The sequence below is a fragment of the Euleptes europaea genome, chromosome 6 (genome assembly GCF_029931775.1).
Source record: "Euleptes europaea isolate rEulEur1 chromosome 6, rEulEur1.hap1, whole genome shotgun sequence".
In the NCBI taxonomy this organism is placed as follows: Eukaryota; Metazoa; Chordata; class Lepidosauria; order Squamata; family Sphaerodactylidae; genus Euleptes; species Euleptes europaea.
In genome coordinates this window covers 78,054-94,823 of record NC_079317.1, presented here as the reverse complement: position 1 = coordinate 94,823, position 16,770 = coordinate 78,054, and the positions used below count along the sequence as shown (strand labels likewise).

General features: G+C 52.0%; 1 protein-coding gene across 1 annotated transcript in view; it reads left to right on the top strand.

Moving 5' to 3' along the window:
* MELTF (melanotransferrin) overlaps positions 1-16,770 on the top strand; it is a 43,135-nt gene that overhangs the window by 8,782 nt on the left and 17,583 nt on the right. The window contains exons 5-9 of the mRNA XM_056851062.1: positions 2,716-2,815; positions 7,123-7,305; positions 7,953-8,112; positions 11,636-11,703; positions 14,276-14,463. Coding sequence (XP_056707040.1) covers positions 2,716-2,815; positions 7,123-7,305; positions 7,953-8,112; positions 11,636-11,703; positions 14,276-14,463 — 699 coding nt within the window. The remainder of the gene's footprint in view (positions 1-2,715; positions 2,816-7,122; positions 7,306-7,952; positions 8,113-11,635; positions 11,704-14,275; positions 14,464-16,770) is intronic.

Here is a 16,770-nt window from a genome sequence, read left to right as displayed (position 1 = left end):
AGTTCACTAAACAGGATGTCGTGGGGTACTTTGTCAAATTCCTTGCTTAAATGAAGATGTATCTGCAGCATTCCCATGATACAGTAATCCCGTAACCCGGTCAAAAAACATAACAACATTAGTCTGACATAGGGTTACCAACTGTCCACTTATGGTGGGTAATCTACCGCCCATTACTGCTGTTGCCCGCCGACTCTCAGCTGGTTGCCGGGTGGAAGTAGGTGGGGGAAGAGAGAGGGAGTGACCGGCATCATCTACACGATGATGTCACAGTGTAACCAGAAGCGCCAGCGAGAGGCTTTCCCTGACCCCTCCTGTTCCTAAGTTCCCAACCAGCCGGCTTCACTCCCCCCACCCTACCACCACTCAGCTGTTTGGCGGGGGGTGCGGGCTTTCTTTTTTGCTTTGCTGCATCTCCGCAGCTCCCCTGGCTCCCCAGCGTGTGAGCTTTCTTTGCCACGCTCTGCCCAGTGTCCCAGGTTTCTCAGGCAGGTTTCCTCCCCGGCCACTTTCCCCCGAGGTTTCTTGTGAGTGCTGGACGCTTCTAGCACTCGCAAGAAACCGAGGGAAAGCTGACTTCTGCTAACTATGGTACTATTTTCAAAATGCATGTAAATTAACCACTTCATAATCTGTTCTTGAAGTCAAATGGATGCGTCTGTAGTTCCATATTCTCTTTTTTTTTTTTACCTTGTTGAAGACCTCCCGTCTCCCAGCACTTTATTGGCCCTCCAGGGTTTCTAAAAGAACATCGGGCCACCTCTTTGGATACAATTCTTCTGGCACCGAAGACCCGAAGTGACTCTATTCCAGGACCAACTGTCCCCATCGGGATCTCCTGATGCACCTGTCAGAATGCAAACCAAATTTCACCAGGGGCAGCTGGGCTCTCAAAAACCCTAGTTCTCCACCAAATAGGGCTAAGAGCAAATTTCCTCCATTGGCAGGTAAATCCAGGTGTACACGAAGGGCATCCCAAGGCCCTTGGAACTGTCTTCCATCATCCTCAGGAGCACAAAAATCACTGGATCTTTCCTCTTCAGGACAGGCAGATCATGGCGTCTTCCCTCCTATTCTGCTTCCGTTTGCAAGATTAGTCCTTCACATCCTGTTTACCCATCTACCTTATCTTAGATTCTCCATTCCCCATTCTCCATTCCTTCTATCCTCAGTTCCAGTGCTGTTTATCCCACTGCACCTTTTGGTCCCAATTCCTGCAACCCTTTCTCTGTCGCGGGGTTGGCTGACTCTGGACTAGCAAAATGGGGAGGGGGGGCACAGTTGGGGTGAGCATAAGCATAATTTTAATTGGGCATCTTGAGGACAGGCTTCTGACTCTACAGGAGACAATGTCCTAAGAGGAAAATGTTCTAGGCCCACTTTTCTCTGCATTCTGCTAAGAAATACATAAATTAAAAATACAACTGGGGTCTCATTTTTGCCACCAACAACTGGGTGTGGCTGGTGACTTCATCTGCCACATTTAGGAATGTGTATAAGATGGTGTCTAAAATTCAGGGTGGGGAAAATCGAAGTTCTTATTTACTCGACAAGTAATCAAATATGAAATTTGCTGCCAGTGGATGTAGAGATGGCAACAAGCATTGATAGTGTAAGAGAGGATTAGACAACTTCCTGGAAGAGAGGTCTATCAATGACTTCTAACTAAAAGGGAACCTCTCTGTTCAGAGGCAGTCAACCTCTGAATCCCAGTGCTAGGAGGCAATGTCAGGAGAAGGCCTCGGCCCACGGGCCCTATTTGTTGGTCTTCCTAGACAACTGGTTGGCTGCTGTGTAGAACAGGATGCTGGACTAGATGGACCAGCAGGTCTTATATTCTTAAGAGGCTTTGTTTCAGAGGACCTTTGGTGGACGGTGAACTGTTTGGGGCAGATCTGGCTGCATTTTTAACCTGGGAGCTGTGAATCTGTGCGTCGTTTTCATGTGTTGGTGGACTGTTGCGCCGGTCTGCTCTGCTGTCTCTCTGTGGTCCCTCTTTAGCCTAAGGAGATAAGGTGTGATATAAATGTTTTAAACAAACAAACAATGGCCATGAAGCCCCAGCCTGCACCAGATAGAAGCTCCGGCATGGATGGGGAAGAGCACAAAACAAAGCGCCTCGAGGAACGCCATCAACCGATGCCCCGACCAGCTCAGGCAGGGGAGGCTTTTGGGTTCCAGGGTGGACGGGACACTGGCAGAAAACCCCCAGCCTCTCCCAGCAGCCCTGATCAGATCTGGGCACTCAAGAGCAGAGAGGCCCCTGGAGAGGGAGGTGGGATTCCCATAGACAGTCAGGGCCCCCCACCCACGTGAGAGCTGCCCCCACACACCCCAGAGCCAGGCAGGCAGAGCTGGGGAAGAGCAGCCCCAGCCTCCTCTCCAGACAGCCCGGCCTCCATGAGGCAGGCCAGGCCAACAAGCTCCTCCAGGCGGGTGGAAGCCGCTTGCCCCCGGCTGTTGATTGCAGCAGGCTCCGTGAGCCCTTGCCCGGGCTTTATGGGATGCCCAGAAATCCCTTGGTTGGAACGGGCTGAACGGCAAGAGATTTGGTGGCAGGGCCAGGAGACAAGGTCCGAGTCAGGGCAAGGGCCTCTTATGCACACACGGGGATTTAAAACTCTTCCTGTCACACAGGCATGTGGTGGGAGTCTGAGCTTGTGGGATGCCAGGGCTGAGCCCGTTGTCCTGAATGCCCTCCTCTTTTGCACACAGGCAAGCTTGGCGGATGTCATAACCCTGGATGGGGGCACCATTTACCAGGCTGGGAAGGAGTACAATCTGAAACCAGTGGTGGGCGAAGCATACGGCCAAGGTAAATGGCAAATCCCAGCGCCTTTTGCCCTGTTCAAACAGGACTTAGACTAGCATCTGCCTCAAGGATACTGGTGCTGAGGGCACCCTTGTATGGAGAAGGGGGGCCTTCAGGGCCGTGACGCCAGCCAGCCAGCCAGGAGTCACTTCTCCCGCTTATAAGTTGCGCCCTCTCTGCGCTTTGTCATCATCACCCTTGCAATCCCCACGTGGAAATAGTTCCTGCTGTCTGAGAGACTGAAGGTACCCGGAAGCGCCGTTCCCAAGTTCACGGCAGAGGTGGGACCACTTGGATTGTCACCTGCCACCAGGCTGCCCGAGTTCAAACCCACTAGACCCCGGGGTCCCCAACGTTTTTGAGCCTAGGGGCACAATTGGAATTCCGACATGGCACGCGCGGGGGGGGGGCAGCGACAAGATGGCTGCCCCGGCTGAACTTCCGCCACCCAGTGCAGATCCTGGTGCTGTGGCGGCAGCTGCTGCCAGAGCAACAATTTAAAAAGTCTGCACAGCTAATCAAATATCCAGTAGTCAATCAAACGCCTTGCTGGGCAAAAGCCCCACCTGGCACCGCCCAATTCCTAAAGACACTTGGTGGGCACCAGAAAGGGTGGGCACCATGGGCACCATGCTGGGGACCCCTGCACTAGACCCAGGTTAAATATAATTCATGCAAAAAAAATGGCCATCTGTGGAGGAGTAATGATGAGCTTTGCTAGAGGAGCTGGCAGCAGCAAAGGGAAACTTTGCACCTTGGATCACCTGGAAGGAAGCAGAAGGGGGAGATCTGTGCTCTCGCATGCGCCCTCTCTGCCCTCGGCCAAAGGACTGGCCTTGGCTGATCTCGTTGTGCACTTTACGAGTCCTTATTCTCATGTGCACCAACTACTCTTCATACTTGAGAGGAAGAGAAAAAATACCGGTCAAATATTCAATGCAGATAAGAGCTTTCCATTGACTCATAGCACTGGAGAGCCCAATTCTACATGTAGCGCAGGCAGCTTGAGTATTCCCATAGGGCTGCCAACCTCCAGGTACTTAGCACAGGTAAAAGGTACACAAATGCACAGAGCCAGTTAGCAAAATGCAAATATTAATAGGTGCTAGAAAAGAGAGACAAACAGTGTGAAGCAAATATTCCTAACAACTGTGACTAAACAATTTACAATATATACATGGAATTAGTAATTTTACAGGCAAAAAAGTCCTCTTCTTAAATATTTCAAAGATGATCCGTTCCAATGGCATAAGTTATTCTCAGGTATAGATCCAAAATTTTATAGATCAAAAGCTGGGGGACGGCCGTTTCACCTTGGTTTCTTCAGCCCCACATTATCTCTTCCATACAATGGTAATTTCAAAGCCTAGCAAAGTCCATAAAGGTTCAATATTAAGCCACAGCAATGTCCACAAGTTCCCAAAAGGGATACTAACGTAGTGGACTAACTACTAACGTTAATATCCCTTTTGGGAACTTGTGGACATTGCTGTGGCTTAATATTGAACCTTTATGGACTTTGCTAGGCTTTGAAATTACCATTGTATGGATGAGATAAAGTGGGGCTGAAGAAACCAAGGTGAAACGGCCGCCCCCCATCTTTTGATCTATAAAATTTTGGATCTATACCTGTTGGATTTATACCTGAGAATAACTTATGCCATTGGAACGGATCATCTTTGAAATATTTAAGAAGAGGACTTTTTTGCCTGTAAAATTACTAATTCCATGTATATATTGTAAATTGTTTAGTCACAGTTGTTAGGAATATTTGCTTCACACTGTTTGTCTCTCTTTTCTAGCACCTATTAATATTTGCATTTTGCTAACTGGCTCTGTGCATTTGTGTACCTTTTACCCGTGCTAATTTCCAAACCGCCAAGGTATCGGCACGGAGGTGCCTTTGTTTTGTTTTTGCTAAACCTCCAGGTACTAGCTGGAGATCTCCTGTTATCACAACTGATCTCCAGCCGACAGAGATCAGGTTCCCCTGGAGAAAATGGCCGCTTTGGCAATGGGACTCCATGGCATTGAAGTCCCTCCCCAAACCCCGCCCTTCTCAAGCTCCACCCCAGAAATCTCCAGGTATTTCCCTACCTGGAGCTGGCAACCCTGCATTCCCGGCAGATGGCCGGCCAGCTGTGCTTCAAGACCTCCTGCGAGGGAGCTGCTTCCGTTCCGTTGGGAAGCGTCTCCTAATGTCCAGCCAGTCTCTGCCGGCCTGTAGCTGAAGGCCTTTGGCTCGTGTGTCCCGTGCGTCCCGTGCCCCCCCCCTGCCTCTCCGACCCGACGGCGGCCTTCCGCCCCACCCCCACCCCCACCCCCACCCCCACCCCCAACAACACCAAGGTTGACTGTTCCAGCTGTGCTTCTAGCGCCTCGTGAGCTGCCCTGGGGCCCTTAGGGTGGGAGACGGGCATTAAATACATGGCCAATACATCTTTCTCCCAGGGGTTCTTGGGAGATTTGTTGAGGAGATGCCTTTGTGGCCGGGGACACTTTCCGCCTCGCCCGGCCTTCCTAAAAGAGCCCTTTTGCTGCCCACGGCTGTGTCCTGAGTGAGCCTGGAGACCCCCGGGAGGACTGCTGATGCTGTTGCGGTGCCGCCACCCCCCCACCTCCCCACCCCCGGTAGTGTGGCTGCGCTCCGATGACTAGGGTTGCCAACTGCCAGGTAGTAGTAGTAGATCTCCTGCTAATGCAACTGATCTCTGGCCGATAGGGATCAGATCACCTGGAGAAAAATGGCCGCTTTGGCAATTGGACTCTACGGCATTGAAGCCCCTCCCTCAGGCTCCGCCCCCAAAATCTCCCGCCGGTGGCAAAGAGGGACCTGGCAGCCCTACGTATGACAGCTGCCATCCTGCGTCCCTGTTGGTGTGCCTCTGTCAAACCGCTGTTGCTCAGACCGACCGAGAAAGAAAGGGCTTCCCTTTGGCTCCCTTTGTTTGGGAACTCTGGGCCTGCCCAGGGTTGGGGGAAGGAAGGGAGGGGGCCCCCAGAGCAAGGATGGCGCTTTCTCGGGGCCACCATCTCAATAAAGGGAACCCCATGAAAAATGCCGGCTTATTTGACACATGAGAGCCTTGCAGGACTGGCTTGGGAACAGAAGGCGAGTTTGTCTGCATGCTCTTTAGTTGTCTGTTTTTATCCCACCCTTTCTCCAAAGAAGTAGAAAAGGGCAAGAGTCCAGGAGCACCTTAAAGACTAACAAAAATATTTTGTGGCAGGGTATGAGCTTTCGTGAGCCACAGCTCACTTCTTCAGATACAGCTAGAAGGTGAATCCATCTGTCTTTAAGTAGAGGAGAGTGAATTCAGACAAGCATTAGTATGTAAATGTTAACAGCATGTAAATGTGAATAGCAGGCGTGATGGGATTAGGTGTGGTATGCAGAAGAGTCTGTGATGTCCAGGGGAGAGATGGGTGTGGAGAAATCAGCATTGGTAATGAGCCGTGAATGCAAGGTCTTTATTCAGCTCAGGAAAATGCATTGTCTTTAGGATGTCACACACTGGTCTCCACTCCTCCATTTTATCCTCACAACAGCCCTGTGAAGTAGGCTAGGCCGAGAGACAATGCCTGGCCCAAGGTCACCCAGCAAATTCTGTTCCATCACGGGGGTTTGAGCCGGGGTTGCCCCGGTCTTAGCCCAACATTTTAACCCGTGGCTCAGCAGCCTTTTGCAATTAAAGAGCCTAACTATGCTGAAATTCAGAACAAGAGACCAACACAGAACCGGTATAAGAAAGCCCCCTTGCATAACCGAAAATATGCAACAACAACGTTGTTGATAATCGTCACGTTCACAAATAAGCCATTGAGTTTCTCCAGCCCAAAGGAAACGGCACGCCGAGGGGGTCTCCCCATAAGCAAGCAAGAGGCACCCAGCAGTGTGTCCCCTGGGCGAGGGGGGGTTTCAGTGCCCTGGCAGAAATCAGCCCATGGTTCACTCTCGGCCATCTGGCAGCTCTTCACCTCTCTCCTTTCTGTAAAGCACAGTCGCATAAAAACCTTGGGTCACCATTCCCTGTGCAGGCCAGTCCCTGGAGCGGCCCCACCTACCATCTCAATGCACCTCTACTTTTCTTGTGTTATAAGAGTGATGATAACCTGGTTCTGTGCTGACCCACGTTGGGCTGTTGTGGTGTAGGATGCAGCACCCACCCACCCCCGGCATCCTCTTGGTATAGACTAAGCCTGGTGCTGCTGGCAGAGTCCCCACGGACGAGCCCCAGACCGTGCGGCCAAAATGCTGGCGGTCACACCCACTGGCTTCTCCCCGCCACCCCCCACCCTTCTCTGTCCAGATCTTGGCACTTCCTACTACGCGGTGGCTGTCGTGAGAGCCAATTCCTCCTTGACCATCAACAGCTTGAGGGGCGCCAAGACTTGCCACACGGGCATCAACAGGACCGTGGGATGGAACGTGCCCGTGGGCTTCCTGATTGACAGCGGCCGGATGGCAGTGATGGGCTGCCAAGTTCTCGACGGTGAGCGTCGGCTGGGCCCTGCCCTGCCCTGCCCTGCGGGGATGGCCTTTGCTTCGAGCCCCGCAGGCCCGGAGTGGCAAAGGGGCAAACGGCCAGCCTTTTCTCTCGTAAACTTGGGTGACCCTTAGCAGTCAAGGGGGAGGATATTCTGCCCACATATAAGAGCCCCACTCATTCACCTTGGGGGCCCTTTTGTGTACCTTCATTTCTCTGCACTGCAAAAGACCAAAAGGTTGCCAAAGACCAAAAGGGCAGGTTCTCGGGAAGGCAGCCCTTGCAAGCGCTTGCGTTGGTGTGTGGGAAGGAGAGCCTGCCATGTCCCGGACTTGCAAGATCTTGATCCTGGCTGCCAGCTCCTCAGGCTTCGAGCGAGAATTCCCACCAAGACCGCTTGCTTGTGCGTCTCGAGGCCCCCGTCCGGAGGGCTCTCTCGCTCCCGGGCTTCGAATGCAGCCCCATCTTGGCCCTGTGTGTGAGATGGAGCCCCGCAGTGGGGGGGCCCTGCGCAGGATGGCTTCTTGGCCGGCCCCCTGGATGCAGGCATTGGGCAGGGGCTTCACGTCAGTTGGGGTCTCGGGGGCCAGCAGAAGGGAGTCCCTCCCTTCATCCAGAGGAATCCAGCACTCTGGTCCCTCTTTCCCTTCCAGCTGTGGATGAGTATTTCGATGCCAGCTGTGTTCCTGGAGCCAGTGTGGTGGGCAGGCCCCCGCTCTCGCTCTGCAACCTCTGCAAAGGGGACGGAGCGGGACACTGGAAGTGCGAAGCAAGTCCCAAGGAGCTGTACTACGACTACGTGGGAGCCTTCAGGTATGGGGGAGAGGAGGGGGGACACATGCCACCAGCTCCCCCACCCCAGGTGTCTCCGTTTTCACTGCGCTTGTCCTGGCGCCTGTTGCTCCAGACCAGGGGTGTCGAGCGCAATTATGGCGGGGCCTGTGGGCAACCTTACGCTTGACCCCCCCCCATTCCAGACTGCCTGAGGGGCTGAAGGGCGTCCTCTGCAGGTGGACCACGCAGGATGTCAGGGATGCCTTGAAAGGAAGGTGTGAGAGGGGAGGGGCCTCTGCAGTTGCCCATGGCTGGCAAGCCCCTTCTGGAAGACCCGGTGGCCTGCCCTTGCCCAGCGACTCCTGTTGGCTTCCTCCCCGTTCTGGGGTTCTCTGGGGCTGCTGCTGCATCTGGACCCCCCCCCCTCAGCCCAGCCCAGCGGCGTCTTCCTGCTCCTCCAACCCCAGTTTGGGGGCCTCCTCCTCCCCTCCTCTCCTTCAGCTGCTCAGCTGGCTCCTGCTCTCTCCAGGCCCTTGCTGTCCTCGCCACAGGAGCATTTCCTTCTTGACCAAAGCCCGGGGTTTTTGCAGTGCTGACCTGGGCCCTTGCCTTGGCCTGTCGGCGTCGCGGCTCCTCTCCTCCCACCGCCTCCCCACCTTCAAAGATGCCCTTTCTCCCTTTGCGCATCTTCACGTGGGTATATCGCACGATTCTAGGGTTGCCAATCTCCCGCTATGACATCTGATCTCCAGACGACAGAGATCAGTCCACCTGGAGACAATGGCCGCTTTCCAAGGTGAACTCGGTGGCATCGTACCCCACTGAAGTCCCCCCCTTCCTCAAACCCAGGCTCACCCCCAAAATCTCCAGGCTGTGTTTCCCAACGCCGCGCTGTCCCCTCTGCTGCCCTGCCTTCGTTATCAGGCTCATTGGCCTCCCTTTGGCCAAGGCTCTCGCAGGAGAACACCGGAAGAGCCCTGTTGCATCAGGCCCAGCGGCCCACCTCGTCCGGCAGCCTCCTTTACACGGCTGCCAACCGGGTACCCTGAAGGGCCGGCACGCAGGGCATGAGGCTGAGGCTTTCCCCTGATGCTGCCTCCTGGCACGGGGACTCAGAGGTTGACTGCCTCTGAACATGGAGGTTCCCTTTAGTCACCATGGCTAGTGGCCACAGAGAGACCTCTCCTCTGTGAATCTGAAGCTATCTATGCCTGTGGCCATTATTATATCTTCTGGAAGCAAATTCCACGTTTAATCACTCTTGGCATAAAGAGGTATTTCCATTTGTCTGTCCTGAATCCGACTGCCCATCAACTTCGTTAGGTGCCCCATAGAACTATTCCCTTTCTCTATCCCATACATAGTTGTATAAACTTCCATCATGCTTACCCTTGGTTGTCTTTTTTTCTTACTCTCCAGCCTTTCCTTATAGGGAAATTCTGTTTAACCTACCTGCTCCTCTCAGCAGGCAAATGAATAGTATTGTCGAAGGCTTTCACGGTCAGAGTTCATTGGTTCTTGTAGGTTATCCGGGCTGTGTGACCGTGGTCTTGGTATTTTCTTTCCTGACGTTTCGCCAGCAGCTGTGGCAGGCACCTTCAGAGGAGTAACACTGAAGGACAGTGTCTCTGACACTGCCCTTCAGAGAGACACTGTCCTTCAATGTTACTCCTCTGAAGATGCCTGCCACAGCTGCTGGCGAAACGTCAGGAAAGTAAATACCAAGACCATGGTCACACAGCCCGGATAACCTACAAGAACAAATGAATAGTATTTTTAAAAATGCTAAAAGTAATGCAGTATCCTCAAGGATTAAAATTTCTATCAATGAAAAAGGAAAACCATCACCCTTTTCTTTTAATAAAATTATGATTTTTTAGATTAATCTTAATTGTAGAATTCTGTGAAAGGGAGACTGCAGCCAAGAAATCAGAAGGAGATTGAGACTGGGAAGGGCAGCCATGAAGGAGCTAGAAAAGATTTTGAAGTGTAAGGATGTGTCATTGGCCACCGCGATTAAGTTAATTCATGCCATCGTATTTCCTGTTACTATGTATGGGTGTGAAAGCTGGACAGTGAAGAAAGCTGATAGGAAGAAAGTAGATTCCTTTGAAATGTGGCGTTGAAGAAGAGGGTTACGGATTCCGTGGACTGCCCAAAAAAAAAACACAGATCAGTGGGTTATAGATCAAATCGAGCCTGAACTGACCCTGGAAGCTAAAATGACTCAACTGAGGCTGTCGTATTTGGGTCACGTCATGAGACGACAAGAGTCACTGGAAAAGACAGTCATGCTAGGAAAAGTTGAGGGCAGCAGGAAAAGAGGAAGACCCAACAAGGGATGGATTGGCTCAAAACAGGAAGCCACAGCCTTCAGTTTGCAGGATCTGAGCAGGGCTGTCAAAGATAGGACATTTTGGAGGACTTTCATTCATAGGGTCGCCATGAGTCCGAAGCAACTTGACGGCACTTAACACACAGAGATTAATCTTTTAGCCTTTACAAATCTCGTAGGAGATTCTGTAAGCCTGCTTCAAGATGTTGTTGTTGAGAGGTGGAGTATGCATAATCTAAATTGATTTATTTACTCCAAAGGGAAAATAGGCAAGAAGAAATAGGCAAGGGGAAATAGGCAAGAAGAACCTCATCCAAAAACCTGTAAAAAGAGAGGTTTTCATTGGAGTCTTAAAGCTAGAGACGTTCAGCCAGATGCTAAGGGAGATGTTCCAGAGGTGAGGAGCCTCCACCAAAAAGATCCTGTCGTTCATGACCACATGCTTCACCTCGCCGCTGTAAATTATCTGATCTGCTGAGCAAGTTCAGATAGGATTGGCTGACCTTTCAAATAAGGCAGTTTCCAACCATTAAGAGTTTTAAAAACCTACAGGCTGGTATTTAGAACTGGGCCCAGAAGCAAAGTGGCAGCCAGCGTGTCTCTCAAAATTGGCCAACTACATTCCCTGTAAGGAGCAGCTGGCACGGCTGTCTTGCTGCGGCATTTTGCATTAGTTGAAACTTCTGGCCAGTCTTCTAGGCAGCCCTACAAAAAAATCTGGGTGTGATCCTAGCAGTGTAGCCAGGCCGTGTCAGACAAGGAGCGCTTGAACCTTCATGCTTGATTCTGGTCACGAAGGTTACCCTTTGCCTTTGGCAAGAAGCTGGACTCTTTTACTGAGGCTGCTGTCATAGGAGGCATGCGGGGGTGGGGGGGCAGCATATCCCACTGAGCATGATGCAGCCCCTAGGGTTGCCAGGTCCCTCTTCGCCACCGGTGGGAGGTTTTTGGGGCGGAGCCTGATGAGGGGGGGTTTGGGGAGAGGAGGGACTTCAGTGCCATAGAGTCCAATAGCCAGAGAGGCCCTTTCCTCCAGGGGGACTGATCTCTATCGGCTGGAGGTCAGTTGTACTAGCGGAGGTTGGCAACCCTATGCAGACCGCTGGCCCCAAAGCTTCCCAGGGGCAGGAGAAGGGGCTGCTGCATTTTCAGGGTCCCCTCAGAGTCTGCGTCGTGATCTCGGCGTCGTGCAGCGCCAGGCCTGTGCTGACGGGGGGTTTCCTGCAGGTGCCTGGTGGAAGCGGCCGGAGATGTCGCCTTCGTGAAGCACAGCACGGTCTCGGACGCCACCGGTGGTGAGTCAGTCTCTGGCTGGGAGCTGCTTGTATGGCAGTCCTGCAAAGTGGGCCACGGAGGTGGGGGGGCCTCCCGGTCCAATGGCAGGGGAAGCAGGGAGGGCCAGAAAATGCTTTTTTGCTGGAAAGGTGGGCATGGCTGTAAGGATGGGAGCGCACCACGGCCTGAAATCCGGAGCAGGGGGTCCCTCCGGGCAAGCAGCGAGAGGCGGGTTCAGGGGCGGCGATCTGCATCCCCTGCGTGAGGACGTCACTTCCGGCTTAATGCAGGAGCAGCAGCACCGCGCCTGGGGATGCTCTAGCACTTCCCCCAAAACGCTATGGTTTCCATAGATAAGGTTGCCAACCTCCAGGTACTAGCTGGAGATCTCCCGCTATTACAACTGACCTCCAGCCGACAGAGATCAGTTCCCCTGGAGAAAATGGCCACTTTGGCAATTGGACTCTATGACATCAAAGTCCCTCCCTTCCCCAAACCCCACCCTCCTCAGGCTGTGTCCCAAAATCCTCCTGCCAGTGGCGAAGAGGGACCTGGCAACCCTATCCATAGAGTTTTGTGGGAGAGTGCTCAAGTGTCCCCTTGGCGCAATGCTAGGACTTTCTCATCAAGCCGGAAGTGATGTCTTTGTGCAGGGGACGCAGATCACTCCCCCCTTCCCCCAGCCTGCTTCCGCCCGCCGACCAGCTGAGTGCTGGAGGGTAGCCGCCTGTTAGCGGGCAGCTGGGAGCCCTCAGCAGGGGCCAGCATTGAACAGTGCGGGGGTGGGGGGAGGCTTGCCAGGCCCTGCAGCCCCACCAGCGGGAGCTCCGCGGGGCCGTGGCCTTAGCGCGCGATACACCTGTGTCACTTCCGTTTTAACCCAGAAGTGGTGGGGATGCTCTACTGATCCCGGCCAAAACCCTGTGGTTTCCATAGAGTTTTAGCCGAGGGTGCTAGAGCGTTTGCTTCACTTGCGGGTTTACCCCAAAGTGACGCGTGCAAGCCCACAGTGCCCGCCGGCCCTCAGCTGGGGAAGGCTGGCCTGAACCGGGCCCGGCCTCTGCGCCGCATTGCAGGTGGGGATCAGTTCCGGCCTCTGCATGTTCCGCTTCCTCGGAGGGAAAGGAGACCTACAGCTGATACAAGAGCATGTGCTCTGCTGCTTGCGTTGCCCCTGTGTGTGTGTGTGTGTGTGTAAAGTGCCTTCAAGTTGCAGCCGACTTATGGCGACCCCTTTTTTGGGGGGGTTTAATGGCAAGAGACTAGCAGAGGTGGTTTGCCAGTGCCTTCCTCTGCACAGCAACTCTGGACTCCCTTGGTGGTCTCCCACCCAAGTGCTAACCAGGGCTGACCCTGCTTAGCTTCTGAGATCTGACGAGATCAGGCTAGCCTGGGCCATCCAGGTCAGGGTATCTCCCATAGATGGACATTAAAATTGTACTATTAATAGTCTGCAACAAAACCTCTTAAAGTTGGTAATACACTAATCGGTATGCCTTGTAGAAATCAGCTAGACAGGTGTCCTGTAGCACCTGAGAGACCAGCAAGATCTTTGGGCTGTGAGCTGTCGAGAGTCCGAGCTCCCTTTGTCAGACACGAGCCAGAGTGGAGACCTGGGAGTCTTTCTATGCCAGTCAGGAGGCGGGAGGGGTGTTTCCACGAATGCAGAGGCGCAAAGCCTCTTGTAATCAGACTGACTAGAGCAGAGGGGGAGTGCATGGGAGGCACCATTCCTCGGCATCCTTTACAAGGGTTCTTTGCTCCTCCCCTCCAACCTTCTGACTGGGATATAAAGACTCTGAGATCTCTATTCCTACTTGTGTCTGACGAAGGGAGCTTTGAATCTCAAAAGCTGATACCCAGGAAATCTTGTTGGCCTCTTAGGTGCTACTGGGCAAAGATCAACTGCTCTACTCCAGGCCAACACCTGGCTATTCTCTAGGGTTGCCAGGTCTCCCTGGGCTCTGGCAGGGGTGGGTAGGGTTGCCAGATCCAGGCTGGGAAACTCCTGGAGATTTGGGGCTGGAGCCTGTGAAGGGCAGGGACCTCAGTGGGGTGCACAGTGCCATAGAGTCCACCCTGCAAAGCATCCATTTTATCCAGGGGATCTGATCTCCGTTGTCTGGAGATGAGCTGTAATTCCGGGGGATCCCCAAGACCCACCTGGAGGCTGCTGGCATCCCTATCTGGGTCTGAAACCGTGTTTACAGAAATCAGTGGTTTATGTTCTCATTATTCCTCTAAGTTGCACATTCTGTTTGGGGAAATCTCTAACTGACATTTTTTTAAGCATTTGAGAAATGTCCCTTTGCTTGCAGTTCTAGAAGGAAATGGACTGTCTAGGTTTGCCAACCTCCAGGTGGGGCCTGGAAATCTACCAGAATTACAACTGATCTCAGTTCCCCTGGAGATAATGGGTGCTTTGGAGGGTGGGGTCTCTGGCATGATTCCCCACTGAGTTGTCCACCCCCCCAAAAAAAAACCTCCAGGAATTTCCCAACCCATGGCTGGCAGCCCTCTGTGGGGCTGGCGGGTCGATGACTTGGCTTCTGTTGCTCCCCAGCCTGAGCGCCACTCTGATCCCGGTTCTAGGCTCCGCTCCTCCCTCGTGGGCCCAGAAGCTTCAGCCACGGGACTTCCAGCTCCTCTGCCGGGACGGAACCAGGGCGGAAGTGACGGAGTGGCGCCGGTGCCACTTGGCCCGTGTTCCTGCTCACGCCGTGGTGGCCAGGCAAGACACAGCAGGCGGCCTCGTCTTCCAGCTGCTCGACCAGGGACAGGTGACCTTCGACCTTTGCCGTATCCTTTCAGGCTGGGTTCCAGTTCTGTGGGTGGCTTTCTTGGGCGCTGCAGCTCCACACGGACGGAATGAAACGGGATGACATTTGCAAGAGGACATTTGCCTTCTGCAAACACCCTACAGTTTCCTTTGGTCCCCTCTGTTCATAGCAGATCTTGTGTGGGGGGGGGGGAGTGTCCTGAAAATGGGTCAGAGGACAGAGGGTTTCCTCTGCAGTCATCGTGATCACAGGACGGGCCGGAGACCAGAGATAGGCGTCCACTTCCTTCCCCAGAGCCAAGAGCAGATCCGGGTTCCCTACACTTTATCAGGGTGGGAGGTTCACGGGAGACACCGCTGGGGGTCTGCAGGGAGCAGGTGTGCAGGAACAGCCACCTTCATTGGAGCAGGGGGCTTGACTAGAGTTGCCAACCTCCAGGTACTACACTAGAAAAAAACTCTCACCAATTCTGTAAAGTAAGTAGGGCAAAAACAAACATTACCAGGCTCAAGGAATTAATGCAAATACCATCTATATTCTAAACAATGAAGGCAATACTCGTATGCGATTTTGTACTTTTTTGTATGTGCCATGTGGCTGTTTGGCATTTTACGTGTCCACGGATTTCCATCCTGTTTTGCATTGCCTTCATTGTTTAGAATATAGATGGTATTTGCATTAATTCCTTGAGCCTGGTACTGTTTGTTTTTGCCCAACCTCCAGGTAGTAGCTGGAGATCTGCTATTACCACTGATCTCCAGCTGATAGAGATCAGTTCCTCTGGAGAAAATGGCCGTTTGGGTAATTGGACTCTATGGCATTGAAATCCCTCCCCTCCCCAAACCCCACCCTCCTCAGGCGCCGCCCCAAAAATCTCCAGGTATTTCCCAAACCAGAGCTGGAAACCCTAGACTTGGCGTAGGACCTCCTGCTGTTCTCATAGAATCCTAGAGTTGGAAAGGGGCCACCAGGGTCATCTAGTCCAACCCCTGCACAATGCAGGAAATTCACAACTACCTCCCCCCCCACACACACCCCTTCAGTGACCCCCTACTCCATGCCCAGAAGATGACCAAGGTGCCCTCCCTCTCATCATCCGCCTAAGGTCACAGAATCAGCATTGCTGACAGATGGGCCATCTAGCCTCTTCTTAAAAACCTCCAAGGAAGGAGAGCTCAACCACCTCCCAAGGAAGCCTGTTCCACTGAGGAACCGCTCTGTTAGAAAGTCCTTCCTAATGTCTAGATGGAAACTCTCTTGATTTAATTCTCTGATTGCCCCCTCATGACAGCCGTTTGGAGGGAGGGGCTACTACTCCTTCTCAACATCTGAGAAACGCCCATAGGCTCATCAAGTTTGGGGATCCCTCGTGTGGCCTCTTGAGATTCAGTTAACACATTTTTGTGTGTGTGGAAGAGCTGCGCTCTCTTTAACTGCTGCAAGTCACACATCCAAGTAGTACAGCTTTTCCTGACAACAGAGAAAGCTCGGAAGCGGGTCAATGCGTTTCAGTTGACTGTGCTCTTAGAATTGACCCCTTCCTGAGAAGTGATATGTTATCTTACAGTGAGTCACCTACTAAGCAGGACTCAACTTATTTACTCACAAAAGTAAGTCTTTTTATTGAATAGCTTCAATGTAATAAATGTGTATACATGTGTGTATATGCAAGTATTACAAAGTCTTAAAAGCAATAACAATGTATACAATAAAGCAAGCAAGTTCTACATACTATTTAGTTTTAAAATCCAATACTTAAAATATAACAATTAAAGAAGTCTGGTTTAATTAAAAGAATCTGATTCACACTATCTAGAATAGTATATAAGTAAATCAATACATACCCAAAGCCAATTTTCTTTTGAGATTCTCTTAGTCCAAAGACTTATCTAGCTTTTCTAGCCTATCCTTGCCTGTATTTGTACTGCCAAAAGTCACCGTATTCCAACTTAGCCAGATTCCTACTGCTAGATTATTTTACTGCTTTCCTGCAGACTACCATATAAGGATTTCCTCTTCCAGCTGGTTATTTGCTGATTATAGCTATTTCTTAGACAGTTTTTAGCTTTAATACACCTCTATAATGATTAATTTTATCCGCATCTTCATCTCCTAAAGAGCACGATCAAAATGAATCTATTTTCAACATTCTGTTACAACTCTTTCATATTCAAACATTAGTACCCAATATAACATTATATAACACCATTTGACAATGCCTGCAGTCACTGTTAGTGACAGATTGGAAAAATCAAAAGGCGTAGGATTTCAGAAACTTAATTTTCCAAAAGCGTAGGATTCCAGAAG